The sequence below is a fragment of the Dipteris shenzhenensis genome, chromosome 19 (genome assembly GCF_047967505.1).
Source record: "Dipteris shenzhenensis isolate YYH24624 ecotype China chromosome 19, Dip_SZ_1.0, whole genome shotgun sequence".
In the NCBI taxonomy this organism is placed as follows: domain Eukaryota; kingdom Viridiplantae; phylum Streptophyta; class Polypodiopsida; order Gleicheniales; family Dipteridaceae; genus Dipteris; species Dipteris shenzhenensis.
In genome coordinates this window covers 53449517-53472483 of record NC_141614.1, presented here as the reverse complement: position 1 = coordinate 53472483, position 22967 = coordinate 53449517, and the positions used below count along the sequence as shown (strand labels likewise).

The 22967-nt window shown below is 45.0% G+C and overlaps 1 protein-coding gene across 2 annotated transcripts in view; it reads right to left on the bottom strand.

Moving 5' to 3' along the window:
* LOC147890642 (uncharacterized) overlaps window positions 1–22967 on the bottom strand; it is a 53938-nt gene that overhangs the window by 18179 nt on the left and 12792 nt on the right. For both annotated transcript variants that reach the window (XM_087390682.1, XM_087390683.1), the window contains exon 2: window positions 56–187. In XM_087390682.1, coding sequence (XP_087246808.1) covers window positions 56–187 — 132 coding nt within the window. The remainder of the gene's footprint in view (window positions 1–55; window positions 188–22967) is intronic.

The following is a 22967-nucleotide window of genomic DNA, read 5'->3' as shown; positions in this document are numbered from 1 at the left end:
TCAAAGCTCATGCAAATTTAGTAGAAAAACACATTACAAAAGGATATCTCGAAACCTTTTCAAAAAATGATAGAGTTTTCTGAAGACCATCGTCTGCATTTATAGACATCTCACGCATCATTCTGCGAGTTCGTATGCTAATTGCATCATCCTTGTCATCAGGAAATAGCTCCTCCAAAAACCTTATCTGTTGAAAATACGTTACATGCATATTACTTCATGAAAAACAAGCATATAAGAAAATAAATACAATTGCTTGAAAATAAAGTATAGCTAATACAACAGTCTTTCAAACCTATAAGTACTCGAATTACAGACAATAAGAAGATCAATGAAACAAAATCTAATTTGGCTCCACCACCTCTATCTCATCGTCTATGCTTGTTGACCTGATTTCTCACTAATTCCATGATCTGCTCATAAGACTCTATGACACGATCTGCTTCATACACTTGTTAGAGATAGCCATCTTTGAGAGAGGGCTTTTATGTCTGAGATAGTCATCTCTGAGAGAGGGCTTTTATGTGGGTGTGCCCACCTAAGAGACAATACTCCTTTCTCAACGTATTCTACAGGTTAGATGGGGTGACCATGTCAAGTTAACCCAACTAAACCAGGTCAGGTCAGCAAACCAAACGTGGTCGGCTCAGTCAGCTAGGTCAGCAAACTTGGCCGGTCAGGTCAACATGCGATGGCCCCGGCCCCTGTATATCGGGTCATTTGGCCTTGGTTTTCTTTAGTTCTTGGTGCAGTTTTACACAATCTCCAGCAGATCTTGTATGCGTTGTGACCAAACTGAGGCGTAAGTCTCTTACCTCATTTTGGAGTGTTCCCAGGTACAATTCCAGCCTTGGGTTTGTACTAGTTTATAGGTGCATTGTTAGAAATGACCCAATAGAGGGTACACGCAGCGGAAATAATGCCCAGGAGCTCACACAGTGTGCAGTGTGGGTGTGGAACCACAAACTTCTTTACTTATGTGCATTCAATAGGTGTGCAGACTCATCAATAGACAATGAACCAAACTAGATAGAGAAACCACCATATAATATATTTCTGTCCACAACTATGGACACAATACAAGAGAGACAGATCCAGAGTCCCACCAATGGTGTGGTCCTCTGACCTTACCACAAAGTCCTTCTCCTATCTGCTGGCTATCTCTAGACTAGAGTCCGCGTGCTCCACCTCGAGCGTAAGTAAACTTTTCGTCTAGGATGATCCTCTCCACCTTGCTGTCTGGGAACCAGCCTAGGTGGGCAGCTTCCTGGCTAAGTCTGCAGCCCTGCTAGCACCTCTCTATCCTCCTGAATGTAGGTCCAGAGGGTGGCTACCTGCTGCTCCTTTCTGCTCTGGATCTGCTGCTGCAAGTGATATCCAAATAAGGCCTGAATGCCTTCTTTATATAGGCCCAAGAGCCTGGCCAGCCAACCGACCCAGCAGCCCTAGAAAGGGCCGACTGCTGGTCGGTTCAGCCACCTGCCCCTGGCCGACCAAAACCGACCCACAGCTCCCTTTTTATGGGACTGTGGGCTGCCCTTTTGGGGCACTCATTACAAGGGCCCTTGGCCCACCTTTCAAGGGCAGATGCCCTATAAATACAGGGTCCAGCCCCCCCCAAAACCTACTGCAGACAGCGCGCCTCCTGTCTAGATCCATCGCAATCTGTCCCAAACTGTCTTGCCTCTGCTCCAGGCTTGTTCCAGCTCTAGGGCTCCTACCTGAGCTCCGTACGCCAGCCATACAGCAGGCATCTGTATTCTGCCATCCTTCCGTACTTTCCTGGCCCTCTGTCCTGCCCATAACAGTTCTAGATGTGCTGCCCTCATGCCAGCCATGATGCTGTCTATGTGGCAGCCCCTTTCTCTCTTTTCCTGTTGGGTACTGCCCTAGGTCTCCCTCCCCCATGCTCTCCTCATATGGGGGCTTACAGATGGGGAGGTGACCTTTCCAACACCCCCTCTCACCGACACATCTCAGCCCAATGCCAACACGTCGATGAAGATGCTCCAGTAACTCCCTAGTCGTAGTCCTTTGGAACCTTTCGGTGTCGAAATCTTTTCCTGGCTTTTCATCCAGTGGCTCCTGCTCCACCAGGTCCGGTTCTGCTTCCGCACACCATCCTGGTACACAGGTCCATCTCTGGTACCACCTCCTGGTACCACCTCCTTCAGTCACATTCCCGCCTCTGAACTTGAGCAACCCAGCCGTCACGATCTTCCAGTGGTCCCCCTCATAATGAGTGAACAACCTGGAGTCTTCCAAGCACCATGCTCTGAGGGTCTGTTTCAACCCGTCCTTCCTTTGGCAAGGTCTGCAACCAATGAATATTTCCAGATAACCTGGACCAGGAACTCTCGCTGAGTTCTCAAGCAGGTACTCTTCTGGCTTCAGTACTCTTTGTCCACCACCTTCTAGCAATCTGCGTCCGAGATTTGAAGAAGCACCAATACTTCCCCTTCTGCCTTCGAAGAAGGCCAATTCCTTCCAATCTCTGATCACCTGAGACAAATGAAGAACAGAATCTCTCCACAGCATGCTATAAAGGCTCAAATGCAGAATATCAAATACATACCAAACTGTTGTACTGCCTGAATGTTCGCTCTGAAAGCAAACCCTGTACCTCAATGAGGCACCCGCCAAGATCCTGTGTAATCCTGTACTGTCCCCTTCTGAAGTCCAGCATCCATCTGACCATGAGACCCCAGGGCTTTCCATGGAATCCACCCTCGTGTCAGTGTCAACAGCTACACACCTGGAAGGTACCAAGCGCTCCATACTGTCCTTCACCTTCACAAAGGTATCTGACTCCTCGTCAACCCACTTCTCTATGTCAGACATCCTTACTGTGATTCTGGATCAACATATCTGACCTCGGTAACACTCGGTGATGTCACCAGGAACAATTCTTCGATTACCACATTAGCTTTGGCCTTTCCCTCTGAATCTGGATCAGACTCATGTTTGTTTTTCAGATCCGCCTTTTTCTTTCTGCAGTCCTTTGCAAAATGTCCGAGCGTATCACAATAGAAACACTTCTTCTTGTGCTTCCTCTTCGAAGTCCCCTCGTCATCAGAGTCATCTTTATTGGACTTGCCACTGTTAGGCTTGCCCTTCCCTTTGCCAGCGAAATCCTTCACCAGCATCGCCTTGTCATCTTTGTCCTCGTTGTAGAGCTTCTCCCAAGCTTCCTCCTGTAGCAATAATGGACACAACTCCTCAAACGTCAGAGGTTTGGTCCTCTGTCCTGCTGTCACAGCCGTAACAAAGCTCTTGAAACTCCGAGGCAATCTCCTCAGTACCATCAAGGCCAGATGGCATGAGTCTGTCTCCTGACCAATTGCTACCAGCTGATCCCGCACCACCTTGACCTTCGTCAAATGGCTATGTACCGTATCGCCTTCTTCCATATCAAGATTGTACAGTTGATGCTGAAGAAGCACGATCCGGGAGGTATTATCTGTCTCGTACAGATCCTTCAGGGTGGCCCATGCCTCTACTGACGTCTCGGCCAGCTGGATATGCGGAAGAACTGAGTCCGCCGTAGTCCCTATGATTATTGCCAAGGCATGGGCATCTCTTTCTTCCCAAGCTTCAAGCTCCTCTCTGTCTACTGCCATGAGTACCTTCCCTTTACTGTCCACCAAGTCTTCCGGCTTCAACTCCTCTCCCGTGGCCAGCTTCCACAACTCCCGAGCCACTAAATGACTCCGGATCTTCACTTTCCAGATCAGGTAATTAGTCTCGTCCAGGTTCCCAAACTCTCCAAAGTTAGGGATAGTGAAAGAGAGAAAACTGGAGGAGGAGGAAGGGATAGCAGGGGCTGAAGAGGCTGTAGATGGCGACATCTCTGCTGTATATACCACACAGCAAAGTCAACCAAACTCAAACTCAGTAAACCAGAACTCTGAACGCACCTGACTAAACCTGAGTCACCCTCCTTCTCGCAAGGGCACAATCCTCCAATCGTGGAAGTCGATTCCCTAGAGCTTCTGAATCAGGGTCGTCCTTCAGCAAGGTCCCATCCTTCAGGCCCCCACACCTGTGAGCCTCCTACTTGGGCTCTGATACCATGTTAGAAATGACCCAATAGAGGGTACACGCAGCGGAAATAATGCCCAGGAGCTCACACAGTGTGCAGTGTGGGTGTGGAATCACAAACTTCTTTACTTATGTGCATTCAATAGGTGTGCAGACTCATCAATAGACAATGAACCAAACTAGATAGAGAAACCACCATATAATATATTTCCGTCCACAACTATGGACACAATACAAGAGAGACAGATCCAGAGTCCCACCAATGGTGTGGTCCTCTGATCTTACCACAAAGTCCTTCTCCTATCTGCTGGCTATCTCTAGACTAGAGTCCGCGTGCTCCACCTCGAGCGTAAGTAAACTTTCCGTCTAGGATGATCCTCTCCACCTTGCTGTCTGGGAACCAGCCTAGGTGGGCAGCTTCCTGGCTAAGTCTGCAGCCCTGCTAGCACCTCTCTATTCTCCTGAATGTAGGTCCAGAGGGTGGCTACCTGCTGCTCCTTTCTGCTCTGGATCTGCTGCTGCAAGTGATATCCAAATAAGGCCTGAATGCCTTCTTTATATAGGCCCAAGAGCCTGGCCAGCCAACCGACCCAGCAGCCGTAGAAAGGGCCGACTGCTGGTCGGTTCAGCCACCAGCTCCCTTTTTATGGGACTGTGGGCTGCCCTTTTGGGGCACTCATTACAAGGGCCCTTGGCCCACCTTTCAAGGGCAGATGCCCTATAAATACAGGGTCCAGCCCCCCCCAAAACCTGCGCCTCCTGTCTAGATCCATCGCAATCTGTCCCAGACTGTCTTGCCTCTGCTCCGGGCTTGTTCCAGCTCTAGGGCTCCTGCCTGAGCTCCGTACACCAGCCATACAGCAGGCATCTGTATTCTGCCATCCTTCCGTACTTTCCTGGCCCTCTGTCCTGCCCATAACAGTTCTAGATGTGCTGCCCTCATGCCAGCCATGATGCTGTCTATGTGGCAGCCCCTTTCTCTCTTTTCCTGTTGGGTACTGCCCTAGGTCTCCCTCCCCCATGCTCTCCTCATATGGGGGCTTACAGATGGGGAGGTGACCTTTCCAACATGCATTCCATCCTACTCATAAACTCAGAGATGCAGTTCTACCATAGTTTCCACTCCACCAAAGACGTAGTATATGCACAATTTTATTATGTATTCTCTTGATAGTCTATTCTCTCGCTAGTCGCAATTCATTCTCTCTCTTCACTAGACCACATCTTCACTTTGACGGCTATCATTGAGGAGGCGAGGTCTAGACACCAGAAAGGCTACACATGCTTTGTAGACTTTCAGAAGGCCTTTGACACTGTCCCACGATCCCGCACGATCAGGAGACCACAGAGATGTAGATTCCAGAGACACTAATCTGGGGGGTGATGATGTGAGAAGTGCAGCGGAAATGAACAGAAGAGAGAGAGAGAGAGAGAGAGAGAGAGAGAGCACACCTCACACACACACACACACTGAGAATGAGAGAAAGGAGAGAGAAAGGCACAAGAGAACTGCAAGTGATCTCTGGAGAAAACCCCACTACAACTGGGGGAAAACCTCGAAAACAACGAGCTGCTCGAGAGCTCGGAACACACAGCTCAACAACCAAGTGAAGGGAGCACTACGGAGTGGATGAACTGCTCCACTACCCTGCTCCTCTGGTGCACAACAGGGCTGGATCTGCTCCTGTACCAGGCCCTCCAAACGATGTGATCTGCTGCTCCAGAAGATAGAAACAAACGAGGGGAGGGGGGCCTATAAATAGGGTCAGCCCCTGCCTCATATAAGGAGGGCTCATGGCCGAGCCCCTGCCCTAGGCCACCGACCAGCATGGAGGGTGGGCCGACCCACCTCTACCCTCTATAAAGGGCTAGCACACAGCCCTACTGCCTCTAGCTTGTGCCTCAATTGAGAGGGTACATGTGCATGTAGGCCATCTTCTGGTGGTTCTAGTGATGCCCTATAGGCCATGGTATGTGCCTTGTAGGCATAAGTGTAGGCACTTGTAGTATTAGTGCCTTTTAGGCCACATAGGACACTTAGTCCTATGTGACACCTAGGACACTTAGTCCTAGGTCTAGGTACAAGTACCTTGTACTTGTATTTTTTCATTATCTAAGTTTTGACGTGACAGACTCTATCGACTCTTTGCTACCTGCACTCTCTCTTTGCCTATCGATCCTACAGTGGTATCAGAGCTGGGGTTGACTCGTCTCCTGCTCCTCGCACTCGCACCAGCTCCCTTCAGCCTATCTACTCCTCCATCCATACAGTCCGTACGACTGTACGGACGACCGTACTCAGCCTACACACAGCACGTACCTCCATACAAAACGTTCACGTACCAGCTCTGTACTACGCTCCGTATTGTGAACGGAAGGTCTAGTACATGTTCCGTATTACATCCAGTACTTGCGTCACCATACAGCCTGCTCAATACTACGTTCGATACCCACTGTGTATCTGCGCCGCCGTACATCGTACTATGATACCTATTCCGTACAGTGTCTCGTAACACTCCTTACTGCTATCGTACACATTCCGTACAGCCGTACGTTGTGCTCCGTACTTGCCCTGTACCTGCTTTCGTACAGGCTACGTACAATGTACTTGTGCCGTACATTGGATTCCGTACAACGTACCTACATCCATACAGACACGTACTTGCTTCCTTACACTGCACTCAATACCTACGCCGTACGTTGTACCTACATCGTACTTGTTTTGGGATCCCCGTACAGGTTTCGCACGTGTGAAAGCTATATATAGGACATTCTCAAAATTTGGGGCTTTTGAGAACTTTTGCTGTCCTTACCTTTCTTTTACTGTTTGAAGTCTTATTAAACTATTTCAACAGTTTGGGAAGCCTATTTCTTGAGGTTTATACTTTGGGACAGTTGCATTTTTTGCAGTCACATTGTGGACAACAAGTCCTAATTTTACAGTTGCAAGCCTTGAGGCTTTTTTTTTTTGGGATTTGGTCTGCAATTTTGCCCTTTGATTTGGGTCAGAAATTTGCAGATGTTTGCTATCATTTTTTAACAGCCAGCTTTTTGCAGTGATAGCCTTGAGGCTTTTGGGTTTTCAAGTCTTTTTCAGGGTATCACATTTGCTATGTCTGGGAACAATCAAGATTTATTTGGAGTTCTTCGTGAAGATGATAAGTTGGATGGCACCAACTATCCGATGTGGTCTTATCTCATGAAACATATTCTTGTTGCAAAGCATTTGTGGAATATTGTTTCTGGGGCTGATCTGAGGCCAGCCAATGCTACAGTGGTTGCTTCTACTGCTGGTCCTTCTACAGGGAATACTCCTCCTGATGCCTCCTCCTCTAGCACTCCTCCTGCTGCTCTTCCAACTCAAGAACAATCAAGATGGGATGCAAGAGATGCAAATGCACATTCATGCATTGCTTTATCATGCAAGAGAATCATTATTCCACACATCCGGTCTTGTAGGACAGCAAAGGATGCTTGGGATAAATTGGCTTCTCTCTATCAAATTCGCAATGAAGCTCGTGTTGCATATTTGAGAAGGCAATTACAGGAAGTCTGTATGAATGAAGGTGACTCTATGGATGCATACCTAACAAAGGTCAAGGACCTCATGGAACAGCTGGCCAACATTGATGAGGTGGTGCCAAATTCACAACTTGTCAGTACCACATTGAATGAACTGCCAGATACATATCAAGGGTTTGCTACAACCCTTCGATTAGTGGCCATGGGTAATCCAAACCACTATTCTTTTGATCAGCTAGTTACTTTGCTTTTGCAGGAAGAGCAAAGTAGAGCTAACAGACAAGCCATTATTCCTGATCATGCATTTGCTTCACAGCAACCAGGAATAATGGGCAAGCCAAAATCTGCGCATAGCAGCTGCAATTCCTCCCATGCATCTAAAAATACAGCAGATAAGGCAAAGAAGAAAAGATGCAACTATTGTCGCAAGCCTGGACATGACATTTCAGAATGCAGGAAGCGCATTGCTTCAAAGAAAAAGAAAGCGGGATTGACAGTTAATGCCTCTCATGCTATTGAATCCCATGAGCCAGAAGATGCTTCACATGCACATGCTCTTCAGGATGATTGGGCATGGGCCGTCCATTGTTCATTTGATCCATCCAAAGCTGATGCATTCTTTACTGCTAATGATGCTCAGTCCTGATACTTTGATAGTGGTGCTTCCAAGCATGTCACTTCTTGCAAACAATTGTTTCATTCTTTAGCTGATGCACCTCGAGGGGGGACTGTTACATGTGCTAATAATGCTTCATATGCTGTAAAAGGAGTTGGAGATGTGCAGCTCACATCCATTTCAAGCCATCCTATCACTCTGACAAATGTTCTTTTTGTGCCTCGCATTGAAGTCAACTTGATTTCAATTTCAGCAATTGCTACTTCAGGATTCAGAGTAATTTTTTATGGCTACAGATGTCTAGTTTATGATCTTCGTGATGACAATGCCATAGTTCTCACTGGCACTTTGCAAAAAGGGCTTTATCACCTTGATCATCATTCAACTACACTTTCTATTGAAGCATTGGCTATTTCAGATTCACAGCTTGCTGAAAGTCATCTTTGGCATGAGAGAATGGGCCATTTGAATTATAGAGCAAGATGCATCGATTTCCTTTTCAAAAAAATTGTCCAAAACTCTCACAAAGGAAATTGCAGCTAGTGCACAGTGATGTCTGGGGCCCAATGAGGACAAATGCCATTGGGGGGTACAAGTATTTCATGACTCTCATTGATGATTTCACAAGATATTGCTGGGTATATCCTTTAAAGGCCAAATCTGAAGTTTTCTTATGTTTTCAGAGATGGCTGAATATGGTTGAGAATGAATCAGGATGCAAGTTTGTCACCCTCAACACAGATTGAGGGGGAGAGTATATGTCAAAGGAGTTTGATGCATTTCTATCTTCACGGGGCATTATTCACTCATGCACTACTCCTTACACTCCTCAGCAGAATCCTGTTTCTGAAAGGAAAAACAGGTCCACAATGGAGATGGCCAGATGCATGCTTAAGGCCAAGTCTTTGCCTAATAAATTTTGGCTTGATGCAGTAATGTGTGCCAACTATGTGCTGAATAGATCACCTACACGAGCATTGAAGACTATCACACCTTATGAAGCATGGAAAGGCAGGAAGCCTTCACTTTCACACATGAGAGTTTTTGGGTCTCTTGCATATGTACATGTACCATCTCAGCTGAGACATAAGCTTGATGACAAGGCAATCAAATGCATATTTATTGGTTACAGCCAGGAGAGCAGAGGGTATCGGTTATATCAACCAAATACTGGGAAGATTATTGTCAGTAGAGATGTGATCTTTGCTGAACACTCAGCTTCTCCTCTTGTGGACTGCAAAGCAAAGCCAGATGTTGACATGTTTAATGCCTTTGAATCTTGGTTGCCTCTGCCATCATCAGAAGAGGATTTTGACCAGCAACATGAGCCTCTTGCAGGCCCTCCACTAAGCAATAATCAGCCACAAACCTCATGCTGATTTGCACATTTCTCTTCCGGCACAAAATGATCCCACTACTCATGATGCAGTCATTGAAGAAAGAGCTGTCAATAGACAGCAAAGGTAAGTTCCCAGATGGCTTCTTGATACATTGAGGGACAGCAAACAAGATCAGCCTTTTGCTGCCCGGACAAAATCAGGGAATAGACAGCATGGTCACTTTCTTGAGTTTGCACTCCTTGCTACAACTTGCAATGAAGAGCCTATGTGCCATAAAGATGCTTTTGACAGCAAAGAGTGAATGGATGCAATGAAAGCTGAGTTACAATCTATTGCCAAAAATGACACATGGAAATTAGTAGATCTCCCTCCCGGCAAGCATGCCATTGGAACCCGGTTGGTCTACAAATTAAAAAGGAAATCTGATGGCAGCATAGATCGATACAAAGCCCATCTTGTTGCAAAAGAACAACAAGGCATTGACTTTGAGGAGACATTTGCTCCCACATCCAGGATTACTACCATTAGATGTGTCATTGCCATTGCAGCCCATCATCATTGGCAAGTGCACCAACTTGACATCAAGACCGCTTTTCTTCATGGGGATCTGCAGGAAGAAGTCTATGTCACACAACCTCCTGGCTTTGAGGTTGTTAATTCTGAAAATAAGGTATGCCGGCTTAGAAAAGCCCTTTATGGTTTGAAGCAAGCACCCAGGGCATGGTATGCCCAAATTCATGCACACTTACTATCCCTTGGTTTTCAGAATAGTCCCACAGAACCCACTCTTTATGTCCGTGGGAGTGGATCTGATTTTTTAGTGCTGATTTTATATGTGGATGATATGCTCATCACAAGCCCAGATACTCAGCAAATTGCAGCTTTCAAGGCTGATTTGCAGCAGATTTTTGACATGTCAGACATGGGACGGCTCCATTATTATTTGGGCATTCAGTTTGCTCATGTTGAGGGGGGTATCATGATGTCTCAGTCCAAGTATATTGGACAGCTCCTTGATCATTTTCAGTTTGAGGATTGCAAGCCAATCTCTACTCCAGTGACCCTGGCTTCAAATTCTCAGCTCATGATGGGAGCCCACCATGTGATATCACTCTTTATCAGTAGGCTGTTGGATGCCTTATTTATTTATGTCACACCAGACCTGACTTGCAGTATGCAGTATCTCAGCTTGTCATGACAAGAGAAATGATTATTTAGTTAATTAATAGTCATTAGAACTTTATTATTGTTAGGCGCCAATTTGATGGTGCGGTTATATGTTTGTATTTATGATCGATCAAGCGGTGTAAATAGTACCGCCAAAACTATGTAACATTGGCCAATGATTAGTAATAAAGATGTGCACACACGTGTCTAGGTCCTACGGGCAATAGGAAAGGGAAAGGGTGCATTAGAGTGCATTGAATGGTAGGTGCATGGGTCATAGGCTAAGGGTAGGTGTAAATGGGAAGATGGAACTTGAGTGATCTCAAGGGACATTAATGAAAGGGTATCACCCTTTCATTGTGAATCTCACGTAGCATTCTTTCTACCACATTGCATTCATCCGTCATCTCTCTCCCACCTTGCATGTAGGTCAAAAAAAGAAACAAGTACTCTCACGAGGGCGCTCTTCCCCATTGGAGGGCCAATCGGCATTCAAATTCTGCATGCATTGCACACATTTACATTTTCGAAAAAGTGTGGATCTTCACATTTGGTATCAGAGCCGCGACGATCCACGAGCGGGACGAGAAGAGGGCGACAATTGCGAACGACGGAAGTCGCAAGAGAGGTTGGCGGAAAAGGATCACGACTGACCGATCTCAAGGTTCTGAGACAACGGATTTTTTCTGAAAAAAATTCTGGCCTTCAACGACGAATGGGGTGTTCTCTTGCCCCCCCCCCCCAATGTGAATGTACCCTTAAACCGTGAGAAGAAGGGATCCCCGTTCTACCCAAACGGGAAGTCGGATCGGAATAAGATTTTAAGGGAGTGATCCACCCATCAAGTACCCCCTATAACGGTATCTAGAGCTCCAATCCGCTCAAAACAAGTAGCCCAAACGGAGCGTACCAGTTTACAGCAGAAATACAAGAACAAAAGCTTGAAAAAGAAGGGAAAGGAGGTCATTTTAAGTGTCTTCTCAACACAAACGAAGCGGCAGTCGGATAAGTACCACCACCTCTACAACACTTGAAGTTTGCTGTAAAATAAACCTTCTTTTTTGAAATTACAGCAAGACATTTTCTCTCTTGTATTACTAAAAGGAAAGAATGGAAGGGGAAGGGACATATAACAATGAACTTATTCCTTTTCCTCCATTACCCCAAGGAGAGAGAGAAAGAACACCTTCACCCCCTCTTGAAGAGGATGGATTAGGTGAGAGTTATACACATCTTGAGTATGATAACCCACAAATAGATTTACAGCAGTCTCTCCTTCAAGAACCTCCTGATAGGGAGTTCTCCTTTCGTAATGAAAGAAGAAATGAGACCAGCCAAGAACAAGGTGATGAGTTCACGCCTTCAACTCAAAACCCAATACACATGGATTTTAATCCAAGTGCAAGAGGAAGAGAGGAGACTCCTGTTGATAAGCTGGTTTTCCAGCTTAGCAATATGATTGAGCAGTCCATTATGACAAGATTAGGGACTAAGAGGACTTTAAACTTTGGGGATGAAGAGTTGAGTACTCCTTCTAAGAGATCCAAATTCCAACTGCGAGAGAGAATCGAGTTTGCCAAATATGATGGGGCAAGGGAGGCTGACAAAATCCTCAATTGGATTCGCCATTTTGCTATACTTTGCTCATCAAGACAAGGCCGAGCAAGAGAAGCTTGCTCTTGCTACATTGCATCTGCAAAAGGATGCTCTAATGTGTTGGTCTTTGTCACAAACAGGAAAAGAGCCTATTCATGAATGGGCTAAATTTGTGGAGCAACTGAAAACCACTTTCATGCCACTGAGGCATGAAGAGAACCTAACCTTTCGTTGGGAGAGGTTTAGGCAGTTCGATAATGAGAGTAATGCAGATTTTACAGCCAGATTTTGGAAACTCTCTCTAGAGTTACCCGAAAAGAGTGAGGAAGATAGGAGAAAGAAGTAATTAGCAGCTTTAAGCCCAAAAGTAAGGTACAAGGTTGAAATGTTTAACCCGACCACGCTTAAGGACCTCACTAAGCTGGCTGAAATAGCCGAGAGGAAATTGAATCCTCGTAAACCCTTCAATAAGGAGTATGGGTCATCATCTTATACCCACTTTTAGGAAACCAAACCGGTTTAAGAATAATAAAGGGAAGGGTAAAGCTCTTGTAAGGAATGTGAACAGCTAATCACGTCCTGGATGGGAAGTTGATTAAGGAAGGAAAATGTTTCGGTTGTAAGAAACATAAGCCAGGGCACGTATGGCATAAGTGTCCCGTTCTCTTGGCTAAGATTGCCAAGACGAATTTAGTAAAAGGGAAAGCCAAGGCATCCAAGCAGGACGGTGAGGCTTCTACCTTATCACCCTCGAAATCTACTGTGACTATTGAGCCAATAGTGAATGCTGTCCATTCAGCCAATACCTTTGGGCCTCATGATCTTTTTAAGGTGTATGGATTTGTGAATGGACAGAGAATAGTGGTTCTCCTAGATTATGGATGTAATTATGACTTAGTAAGTGATAGATTGGCAAAATTACTCCATCTTAAACCAGAACCTATAAAAAACATGTCGCTCTCAGGAGCTTTTAGGGGACACAATGAAGAAGACACATCCATAATACGAAATATTCATTTTCGTATACAAAAATATAGAGATCGAAGGGATTTTCTAGTAGCCCCTTTACAAGACGTTGACATGATTCTAAGGTGAACCATGGCGGTATGATTTTAACCCTGCTATTCATCCTCATACTCATCATTGTTGCTTTGTACATAAGGATGAAAACATAAGGATCGTAGGGGATCGGGACGTGTATACAATTCCATTGATTACTTCTACCCAAGCGAAAAGATTGGTAAAAAGAGGGGTAGATTGTAATCTTGTGTATATACGGGATTCACGAGATCTTCATATCTCAAAAGAAGATCGGAAGAGAAATGAGTTCCTTAGAGCTTATGAGGATCGATTTTCAAGAGATGACTCATTCGAATTGCCTATGGAGAGAGAAGATGATCATGCCATAGACTTAGAGCCAGGAGCTTCTCCTCCATGTAGAGCCCCATATAGGATGAACAGGATAGAAATGGAGGAGGTAGAAAAACAAATTGAAGATCTGTTGCAAAAAGGCCTGATTCGACCAAGCAATTCTCCATTTGGAGCACCTGTATTATTGGTTAAGAAGAAGGATGAATCATATCGTATGTGTATAGATTACCGTGCTTTGAATAAACTTACGATTAAGAACCGGTATCCGATTCCAAGAGTGGATGATTTATTGGATATGCTTAAAGGTGCTAAAGTTTTTAGCAAATTGGATTTGAAATCTGGTTATCATCAACTTCGTATGAAAGCTGGGGATGAACATAAGACTGCTTTTCGCACTCTCACTGGACATTATGAGTTTTTAATCATGCCTTTTGGCCTAACTAATGCTCCAGCCACTTTTAGTAGGCTGATGAGAAGGGTTTTGCGACCCTACTTGGGAAAATTTGTCATAGTCTTTTTTGATGACATTTTAGTGTTCAGCCAGAATGAGGAAGAGCATAAGGATCACCTTGCTAAGGTGATGGAGCTCCTAAGGAAGGATCGATTGTTCCTAAATATCATGAAGAGTGAGTTCTTCAAGACAGAAATAGAGTATTTGGGACACATTGTGTCTGCCGAGGGAATTCGGGTTGACCCTAAAAAGGTCAAGGCCATAATTGAATGGCCAATACCCAAAAACTTACATGAGCTGAGATCCTTCCTAGGGATGTGTAGTTATTATCGCAGATTCATTAAGAATTTTGCACGTCTTGCTTCCCCACTAACAGATTTGTTGAAGAAGCATTCCTTGTATGAGTGGGGAGAGGTTCACCAAGCAGCTTTTGAGGAGCTTAAGAGAACATTAGTGACTGCACCAGTGTTAACACTTCCGGACATGGACAAAGAGTTCTTTGTTGTATGTACGGATGCAAGTGGTACCTCGATTGGGGCAGTGTTGATGCAAGGAGGACATCCCATTGCTTATGAGAGTAGAAAACTTCAAGGGGCTGAATTGAAATATATCACGTATGAGAAGGAGTTATTGGCAGTCATTCATGCTCTAAAGTTATGGAAGCATTACTTATATGGTTCTGCTTTCAAGATTAAGACTGACCATCAAAGTATCAAGCACTTGTTTTCTCAACCCATTGTCTCTTCAAGGCAAATCAAATGGGCTGAATATATTCAATCCTTTGGGCAACCAAATATCGAATATCAACCAGGAAAGGAGAATTTAGTAGCTGATGCTTTGAGTAGACGGCCCCAAGTTAATCACGTTTCTGTGATTAAGGAGAAATCATTAGGAGCAATGGTTGAAGCTTATCCTTTAGATGAGGACTTCGCTGACATTTATGGAAAGATTCAGCGTAATGAGGTCGGGGATTTAGAGGCTTATTCCATCGTGGAGGGATACCTATTTTTGGGACGTGCCATATGTGTACCTAAAACATTTCGGTATCTAGTCATGAGTGAGTTACATGCGAGTCCATATTCTGGACATAGAGGCATTAGAGGGACCATTGACAATATTGAGAGATACTTCCATTGGCCTAAACTTCACAAAGAAGCTTCGACCTTTGTTCAACAATGTGACGTATGTCAGCGCATTAAATCTGACACAAGTAAGATTGCTGGTCTTTTGCAGCCTTTGCCTATTCCTTCGGAAAGGTGGGAACACATTACAATGGATTTTGTGTCTGGTTTCCCCAAGGTTGATCAGTTTGAGCAGATTTTCACTGTTATAGATAGGCTGAGTAAACAAGCTCATTTTATTCCCTGTAAAAAAGAGTTGTCTGCTCCTGAAACAGCAAGGTTATTCATTAGGGAAATCTTCAGGTTACATGGGTTACCAAAATCCATTGTATCCGATAATGATGGCCGTTTCATTAGCAACTTTTGGACAGCTCTATTAGAGAATCTCGGAACCAAACTGAAATTTACTACAGCCTTCCATCCTCAAGGAGATGGACAAAGTGAGAATGCCAATCAAACCATAATTACTTTACTTCGAGCTTATGTCCATGACCAACCTAGAAGGTGGCCGGAGTTCTTACCCATGTTAGAGTTTGCTTATAATAACACTGTACATACTTCCACCAAGAAAGCCCCATTTGAAATCATCTATGGGCAATGTTTACCCACTCCAATAACACACTTGGGGGAGCGATTTTTTGCTGCTGACCAGTTTGCTGAGAATATGTCACAGGTTATTGAGCAGGTAAAAGAACATATTAAGAAGGCCCAGGTTCAACAATCCAAGGCAGCCAATAAAAAAAGAAAAGAAGTTTATTACAAGGAGGATGATTGGGTTTTATTGAAGATTGATAAAAGAAGAATCAAGTCAGTGAGAGGAAGTACCAAACATGTCAAGCTAGCACCGAAGTTTTATGGTCCATTTCAGATTTCAGCAGCTTTATATCCAGAAGAAGGATCCAGTGCGTATGAGCTGAAGTTACCAGCCCATTGGCGTATGAAGAACATCTTTCATGTGAGCAATTTGAAGAGATACCATGGCGATACTTCTGCGTTTTTAGATACTCAGCATAAGAAGAACCTGAACTTGAAGATGGGACTGAAGTTCTTACTCCGGAACAGATCGTGTACCATAAAGAGAAGAGTATGCTCGCAGATTACAAAGAGGCGATGCAATGGCAGAAGTAACAAGAGAAAGTGCACATAAGAGGAAGAGACAAGCAATAATCCAGAAGAGGACTTCTGCTCATTCAAGCAGGAGGGAGTGTCATGACAAGAGAAATGATTATTTAGTTAATTAATAGTCATTAGAACTTTATTATTGTTAGGCGCCAATTTGATGGTGCGGTTATATGTTTGTATTTATGATCGATCAAGCGGTGTAAATAGTACCGCCAAAACTATGTAACATTGGCCAATGATTAGTAATAAAGATGTGCACACACGTGTCTAGGTCCTAGGGGCAATAGGAAAGGGAAAGGGTGCATTAGAGTGCATTGAATGGTAGGTACATGGGTCATAAGCTAAGGGTAGGTGTAAATGGGAAGATGGAACTTGAGTGATCTCAAGGGACATTAATGAAAGGGTATCACCCTTTCATTGTGAATCTCACGTAGCATTCTTTCTACCACATTGCATTCATCCGTCATCTCTCTCCCACCTTGCATGTAGGTCAAAAAAAGAAACAAGTACTCTCACGAGGGCGCTCTTCCCCATTGGAGGGCCAATCGGCATTCAAATTCTGCATGCATTGCACACATTTGCATTTTCGAAAAAGTGTGGATCTTCACACAGCTCAGCAGATTCATGCACATGCCCAATTCACAGCATTGGCAGGCAGTGAAGAGAGTCTTCAAATATCTCAGAGGCACTCAGGATTTAGCCCTCTTCTATGGTGATCAGGGTTCAATTACCATGCATGCTTACAGGGATAGTGATTGGGCAGGATGTTCCGACACCAGAGTGTCACATACTGGCAATTGTTTTTTGCTTGGCAATTCATGTATCTCTTGGCTCAGCAAGAAGCAACCAACAGTTGCCACATCTAGCTATGAGGCTGAGTACAAGGCAGCTTTCACCGCTACAGTAGAGTGTGTTTGGCTTCGACAGTTACTTACAGATCTTGGTATTTGCCAGACATCCTCCACTATTGTCTACACTGACAGCCAGAGTGCTTTGGCCATTGCGCGTAACCCAGTGCTTCACTCAAGCAATCTATTACAGCATCTCGTTTTCCTCCTTTGTGCTTCCATTTTTGAGCTTCCATTGCTTCCAACACCCGACAGTGGTATTAGAGCAGGTCAGGGATCCACTCTCTAGCCATTTCCAGCCACCCGGAGCCCTTCTAGAGCCATTGGGAGCTGTTTGGCCGCCTATTTCTTGCTGGTTTGCTGGTCTTCTACACACATGTGAGCATCTGTGGCTTCTCCAAGCATTTCTGTCGCGGGAAGCTTGCATTTTGGAGTGCCTGCTACAAAGGAAGACCTGTTTCGGTGCATTTTGGAGCACTTGCTGCAGAGGAGGAGCTTTTTCAACTTATTTTCCAGCAATTCCGCCCTGCACGTGTGGCCGTACACTGCATTTATTGCATGTACGGAATTTCGTACAGCTAGTACGGACTGTACTTGTACCCCTCCATTGGATCACTCTTCTCTCAATTCTAGGTGCTCTCCTCCTCGTGGGAGCACTTTCTTTTGCTGTAATTCTCATTTCCAGCCCTCATTTGCTCCCATTCAGAGCCTTTCACTGCTGTCCTTTCAGGCTACATCATTGGGTAAGCCGCTGTTGCATTTGCTCTTTCCAATTTCTGCTTCATTTTGCATTTTGGAAACACGCGGGCCTCGTGTTGCCTTGGAAGGCCTCGTGTTTCCTTTGGGGATTTGTCTTGCAACAGGTACACCTTGGGACAACAAAGTCTCTTGTAGGCATAAGCTTTGAAGCTTGGGCAGATTTTTGTTACTTGATTTTGAGAGGTTGCCTTTCTCTCATTTGCTTTGTCAGTTGGTGCATTTGTCTTGTACCCCTCCATTGGATCACTCTTCTCTCAATTCTAGGTGCTCTCCTCCTCGTGGGAGCACTTTCTTTTGCTGTAATTCTCATTTCCAGCCCTCATTTGCTCCCATTCAGAGCCTTTCACTGCTGTCCTTTCAGGCTACATCATTGGGTAAGCCGCTGTTGCATTTGCTCTTTCCAATTTCTGCTTCATTTGCATTTTGGAAACACGCGGGCCTCGTGTTGCCTTGGAAGGCCTCGTGTTTCCTTCGGGGATTTGTCTTGCAACAGGTACACCTTGGGACAACAAAGTCTCTTGTAGGCATAAGCTTTGAAGCTTGGGCAGATTTTTGTTACTTGATTTTGAGAGGTTGCCTTTCTCTCATTTGCTTTGTCAGTTGGTGCATTTGTCTTGTATTTCAGCACCATGTCTGGTGGCAAAGATGATTTGTTTGGGCTGATTGGGGCTGATGACAAGCTTGATGGCACCAATTATCCCATGTGGTCATACATGATGGGACATGTTTTGGTTGCCAAGAATCTATGGCATATTGTTTCAGGTTCTGAGGCCAGACCTACACGCACTGTGACTTCTTGTGCTACACCTACAGCCCCTGCTTCTTCAGGTGATGGGTCTTCAGGTGATGGTTCCAATGCTACATCTAGGACACCTGCACCTCCTGCTCCAGGTGCTTTGCCTCCTTCACAGGAGCAAATTCAGTGGGATGGTCGTGGTGCCAAAGCACATGTCTTGATTGCTCTTTCAGTGAAACGGGTTATTCGGTCTTGCAAGACAGCTAAGCAAGCATGGGATTAGCTTGCATCTTTATATCAGGTGCGGGATGAGGCGAGGGTTGCATATCTCCGCAAGCAGTTGAAAGATTTGAAGCTTGATGAGGGTGGTAACATGGATGCCTATCTCACTAATGTGAAGGATTTGAAAGAGTAGTTGGCCAACATTGATGAGATTATGCCTAATTCTCAGCTGGTTTCTAATACCCTTGATGGGTTGCCTGATTCATATCAAGGCTTTGCTACTACATTGAGGTTGGTTGCAGGGGGTGATGCCAATCATTTCTCATTTGACCAACTAGTTTCTTCTTCTTCACGAGGAGCAAAGTCGTGTGAATCGCAATGCCTCTATGGCTAGTGATCAAGCATTTGCTGCCCATCACAAACAAAAAGGTAAAGGCAAGGTTTCAACTGGAAAACCCTCTCATTCCCATGCTGGTCATTCACATGGTGCCTCTTCTTCAAGGGATAACAAAAAGAAGAAGAGATGTAATTATTGCAGGAAACCTGGGCATGATATTTCTGAATGCAGGAAGCGCATAGCATCTGAAAAGAAAAAGTAAGAGTCTGGTCTTGCAGTATTTGGTTCTTCTAGTGCAAAAGATCGACATGAGTCCGCTAATTTCGCACAAGACCAGCATTGGGCTTTCTTGATTACATGTCAATATAATCCTGATGTTCATGATGCTTGTATGGCAGTTTCAGATGTTCGTGATGCCTAGTTCTTTGATAGTGGTGCTAGCAAGCACATCACTTCTTGCAGGAAGTTATTCAGCTCTTTGGAGCTTACATCTAAGGAAAGCAGTGTCACATGTGCCAATAATGCATCATATACCGTGAAAGGTATTGGGCAAGTTGCTCTTACTTCTGTCTCTAGTGGTATTGTTACTCTAGAGCATGTGCTTTATGTTCCAGGCATCCGTAAGAACCTCATTTTTATTTCAGCCATTGCTACAAGTGGCTTTCAGGTTCTTTTTGATGGTGTGAGGTGCGCAGTGTATGATGCTACACATGCCTTTACCATGGTTTTGACTGGCACATTGTCTAGAGGTCTTTATAGACTTGATGCTTATGACAGATGCTTGGATGATGATGCTGCACTTGCCAATGCACATGCCTTTGCTCTTGATTCTACCATGGCAGAGACTCATTTGTGGCATGAGAGGTTTGGACACCTCAATTTTGAAGCCCTGGTGAAGTTATATAAGGAAGATATGGTTGTGGATCTTCCCAAAATGCATATGCCTACAAAACATGTTTGTGAACCATGCTTGCTTGGTAAGATGCACCGTGCTGCATTTCCCAAGGATGGGAGAGTTGGTGCTTCACCCAAGCTTTATCTGGTTCATAGTGATGTTTGTGGACCCATGAGGGTTGCAGCTCTTGGGGGGTTCTACTATTTTGTTACTTTTATTAATGATTTCACCAAGTACACTTGGATTTTCACATTGAAATCCAAATCTGAAGTTTCTTCATGCTTCAAGCACCTTATTGCCTTGGCTGAGAATGAGAGTGGGCTGCACACACTGTAACCAAAAAACACGTTTCAAGCAGTAGAAACATGAATAAACGTTTTTGCTCGAAACGTTTCTAAGAAATGTGCGAAATGTGGAAGTTTTTTTCAAATTTTTAAAATAAAAAATACACTTTTTTTATTATTTATATAAAATACACTAATTTTACACGTTTCTAGACGAAACATTTGTCAAAATCTCGAAACGTGTTTCTAGAAACGTTTCTTGTGACACTGGCTACACATTGCTCACCTTAATACAGACAGGGGGGGTGAATACATGTCGAAGGAGTTTGCTGTTTTTTTGGCTTCCCGTGGCATCAATCATCGATGCACGGTGCCTTATACTCCTCAGCAGTATCCCGTGGTTGAGCGGAAGAGTAGATCAGTGATGGAATTGGCCAGATGCATGTTGAAAGGCAAACATTTTCCTAATAAGTTGTGGTTGTATGCGGTCATGTGTGCAAATTACATCTTGAATAGATGTCCTACAAAGGCATTGCAGACTATCACACCTTATAAGGCTTGGTGGACGGGTCGTAAGCCTCGCATTTCCCACATGAGGACTTTTGGATGCTTAGCTTATGCTCATGTGCCTTCACAGAAACGCAATAAGTTGGATGATAAAACTGTCAAGTGCATTTTTCTTGGGTATAGTTGAGAGAGCAAGGGCTATAAGCTAGATCAGCCCTGCACGAGCAAGTGTTTTGTCAGTCGGGATGTTGTGTTTGATGAATCTTCCATAATGCCATTGCTGGACTGTCAAAAACAACCCGTTGTTGATGCCCCCTGACATACTTGACAGCTTGATGCCTTTGTTTCCATCCAATGCTCAGGATGATGTTCCATCTGAGGTTGTACCTCCTCCATCTATTGGTCATTTGCAGCCACATGTGCAGCCAGAAATTCGGCCTGATATGCCTCTCATTGATCAGGATCATTTGCACAGGGCTCTTGACCAGGAAAGAGCAGAAATTCAGGAGCCTAAAAAGGTACCCCGTTAGCTCCTTGACACATTAAAAGACAGTAAACAAGACACTCCTCTGCCAGCCCGTACGAGAGCAGCAGTCCGAAAAGAGCATGCTAGTTTTGTTGCTTATGCTTTGGTTCCTACAGCATGCAATGAAGAGCCCTTATGTCATCAAGATGCCTTTTAGAATGATTGTTGGATGAAGGCCATGCAAGCTGAATTGGATTCTATCCATTAGAATAACACTTGGGAGTTGTGTGATTTGCCTCATGGCAAGAATGCCATTGGAACTAAGTGGGTTTACAAAATCAAACGGAAAGCTGATGGTTCAGTGGACAGTTACAAAGCCCGTCTTGTTGCTAAGGGCTATGCTCAGTAGCATGGCATTGACTTTGAGGAGAATTTTGCTCCCACTTCTGGGATCACTACCATTCGCATTGTTATTGCCTTTGCTGCCCACATAGACTGGCCGACTTGGCCAGTCAGTTTCTGCATGCTGGACCGACCCCTAAAGGGGCCAAAATGGCGGACCTCTAATCGGTTTTCTTGGGCCAGACTCTTGGCCTAGATAAGGCCCCATATGCTGGGCCTTTGGGCTGCTGCTGGCTGTTACAAGTGATGCTGTATATGCCCCCGCATGGACCCATGGTGCTGGCGCAATCTTCCACGCAGGGTGTTGCCTCAGATCTGGCACAGATCTGCCTCCAAACAGCCAGGTACAACCTCCTCCATCCCCCTATTTGTTAGAAATAACCCAACAGAGGGTACGCACAGCGGAAGACTGATAGTATTGCCCAGGAGCTCACACAGTGTGGTGTGGGGTGTGGAATCACAAACTTCTTAACTTAATGTGCATAGATGTGCAAGCCAGTGAATAGACAATGCTCAGAGACAAATGTAGAAGCAACTCTGTACATTTCCGTCTGTCCACAAAGTAGGATAGGATACAATACCAAAAGGTTCTCCTACTAGATGTCAAGCACTTCTACATCTCTGAGCCCGCGTGCTCCACTCGAGCGTATGTAGACTCTCTGTCCAGAGTGGTTCTCTCTACCTTACTGCCTGTAGATCAGCCTAGGTAGGCACCACTTAACTAGCTCAGTCTGCAGCTCTTTGTAGGACTCCTTCACCTCTTGGGAGTAGGCCCAAGAAAGCCCTAACTGCTGCTCCTGTCTGCTGTAGCTTTGTTGCTCCAGAGAATATATATTGATGATCGCAACACCTTGCTGCCCTAGAAGACAGCCAAGGTCCAGCTTCTAGGTCTGCAGCACACCTTCCACTCTCCTTCACCCCCAGTGTGAGGCCCAAGGGAGTGGCTTTTGGCTGCTCCTGTCTGCTCCTGCTCTTGCTGAATGTTGGATATGAAATGAGGCCTGAGGCCTCTCCTTTTATAGGCCCTCAAGGGCCCCTTGTAGTAACCAACTGGCAGCCCCTTAGTGGCTCTCTACCTTACTGCCTGTAGATCAGCCTAGGTAGGCAGCACTTACTAGCTCAGTCTGCAGCTCTTTGTAGGTCTCCTTCACCTCTTGGGAGTAG